Genomic DNA, 2,609 nt, shown 5'->3' on the forward strand with positions numbered 1-2,609 from the left:
CCCTCACAGGTTAGTGAATTTATTTATTTATTTTCCAAGTGCATTCAAGGGCATGCAACTGGAGATAAGTCTGGTCAGCCGTGGGAACCCTTAATTCATCTGACTAGCTGGAGTTGAATGGGGCAACAGGGGAGAAGCTGTCCTTGTGGCGCTGCGAGAGGACACAAAATGAAGATGGATTTACAGAGACAGAGAGGTGCAGATCGGGTTAAAATTCTATATTCAATATTCAATATTTTGTCTATATTTATTGGGATGATATTACAGAAGTATAATAAAAAGAATTACTCGAATTTGGTTTTGAAAGAAAAAAGCTCATTTTGTAAAAAAAAACCTCATTAAAATCCTTGTCATCTCCTGATTCCTCAGACTGTATATAATGGGGTTCAACAATGGGATTGCAATCGTGTAACACATAGAAATGAACTTTTGTAATCCTGAGGATTGTCCTTTTGATGGAACCAGATAGTTAAACAGCATGGTCCCATAATACATACAGACCACGGTCAGGTGGGAGCTGCAGGTGGAGAAGGCTTTTTGTCTACCCGCTGATGTAGAGATCCGGAGGATGGCGCCAATAATGTTTATGTAAGACATAGAGATGAAAATAAATGGAAGAAATACCACTGGGACCGAGGTAACGTCAATTACTACTTCATTACCTGAGGTGTCTGAACAAGCAAGACTGAGAAGTGGAAGAAGATCACAATAAAAATGGTTAATTATATTTGACCCACAAAATGTATTTTTGTGCAAAAGAGAAATATGTGGTAAGGAAATAAGGAGCCCACATATCATACATGAAGTTGCTAGAAGATTACAAAGTTTAAGGTCCATGATGGAGGAATAACGCAATGGGTTACAGATGGCCAAATATCGGTCATAGGACATCACGGTGAGGAGGAAGCACTCATTAGTGGCAGACACAGAGAAAAAGTAGAATTGGGTGAAGCAGCCAGCTTGGGTTATAGAGCTTCCTTCTCTCAATATAATCTGCAGCATTTCAGGTTCAATGGTCGTGGTGAGAAGGATGTCGTTGAAGGACAGGTGGGTGAGGAAGAAGTACATCGGAGCGTTGATGTGGCGACATGCGATGACCAGTGATATGATGGTGAAATTAGCCAATAATGTTAAAATATAACTTATTAGAAAAAAAAGAAATAGTAAGACTCTAGTGTTGTGGCTGTTCCCAAATCCCTGAATCCAGAATTCCTTGATGATTGTCTCGTTCTCAGAATGCTTTCAAGTATAAATAAACGCAAATTAGTAAAAATGAATTCATGAAACACAACATGTGTAAAAATAGACAAGAACGTTTGGGAGGAAAACTTCAGGAATTTCTCTCATCTAAATTAGTGTTTTGTTTCTTTTGTTAAATGTGGACCCAGCAGTGGTTTATGGAACCAGTTGGAGACAAGCTTCTGCAGAAAAGTGAGAGGGCATGAAGGCAGGTGTGAGCAGGTCAGTTAAGAGGAGATTTTCTTCTAAACTCTTATGGCACAAACCTAATTCTTAATATTTGTAGGGTTTGTTTAAACATTTTATAAAGCGTTTAGAAAAAAAAACATATTGTAAACCAAATTCTCGTGCTCACAAGTGTAAGTGAAAGGTAATAATCATATACTTCAGCAATACTTCCCAAACGACTGCAGCAGCCCCAAAAAAGACACTCTTCCTCAATAAACAGATGATTGGGGCGCAGATACATATAGGGGAAAAAATAATAATATAACAATAGTGCAGCGTGTATAACCAACAATAAGTGTAATATGTGTTATAGTTGCACTCACAAACGATGTAGATGCTTCAGACCAGGGCCGGCCCTATAATGGGGCAGACTGGGGCAATTGCCCCAGGCGGCACTTTAGAAGGGGCGGCACTTTGCCGCCCCAACGCTTTTTTTTTTTTTGAAGCGGAGGAGAGAGAGAGGGGCACCGAGTGGTTTTCGCTTACCCGCTCGGCGCCCCTCTCTCTCTCTCCTCTGCGGCGAGTCTCCCTGTTCGGTCCCGGTGCCGGCTTGTAATGCAGAGCCCCGGAAGTGACGTCAATTTCCGGCGCTCAGCATTACAAGCCGGCACCGTGGCAGAGCAGGGAGACTCGCCGCAGGACTGTTTAAAGGTAAGTACCGGGGGGGGGATTGTAGATTATGGCGTCGGCGAAGTTTAAAATGCCCCCCCCGGCGTCGGCAGGCGGGGGCATCGTTTTAAACTTCGCCCCAGGCGGCGTTAAGTCTTCGGCCGGCCCTGCTTCAGACCCATCAATGTGTAGTGAAAAAAATCCTTTGATTAATCTTCATGGAGAGTCTATAAAAAATAACCTACAATGGTGCAGTATCTTCAGGCGAAAACAAGTATGAATGATGGAATTGCGTGCATGCAAGCTCGTAATGCCAAAGAGTCCACAGTAGTTTAGCTGAGAATAAGTCCAACCAAGTCCTTCTGACGCGTTTCGCTGCGCTGCTGTGTTTTTGGGAAGTACCCTTTAGCGTCCCTGATCTATAAGTAATGGTTAGAAATATTTAAAAAAAAATAAAACCACATACTCGCCTGATCTGGCAATTTTTAGATCTGTAAGAGCTACAACTCTTACTTGGTCTTCGGCCTTGTCAT

General features: G+C 42.3%; 1 protein-coding gene across 1 annotated transcript; it reads right to left on the minus strand.

Annotated features, from left to right (window-relative positions):
• Positions 1–315: 315 nt before the first annotated feature.
• On the minus strand, positions 316–2,609 carry LOC128491715 (olfactory receptor 6N2-like). Its single transcript, XM_053464027.1, has 2 exons — positions 2,590–2,609; positions 316–1,141 (listed from the first exon to the last, which is right to left on the minus strand). Exons 1-2 carry the CDS (start codon positions 2,607–2,609, stop codon positions 316–318), a joined length of 846 nt encoding a protein of 281 aa, XP_053320002.1.

The sequence above is a fragment of the Spea bombifrons genome, chromosome 4 (genome assembly GCF_027358695.1).
Source record: "Spea bombifrons isolate aSpeBom1 chromosome 4, aSpeBom1.2.pri, whole genome shotgun sequence".
Taxonomy (NCBI): domain Eukaryota; kingdom Metazoa; phylum Chordata; class Amphibia; order Anura; family Pelobatidae; genus Spea; species Spea bombifrons.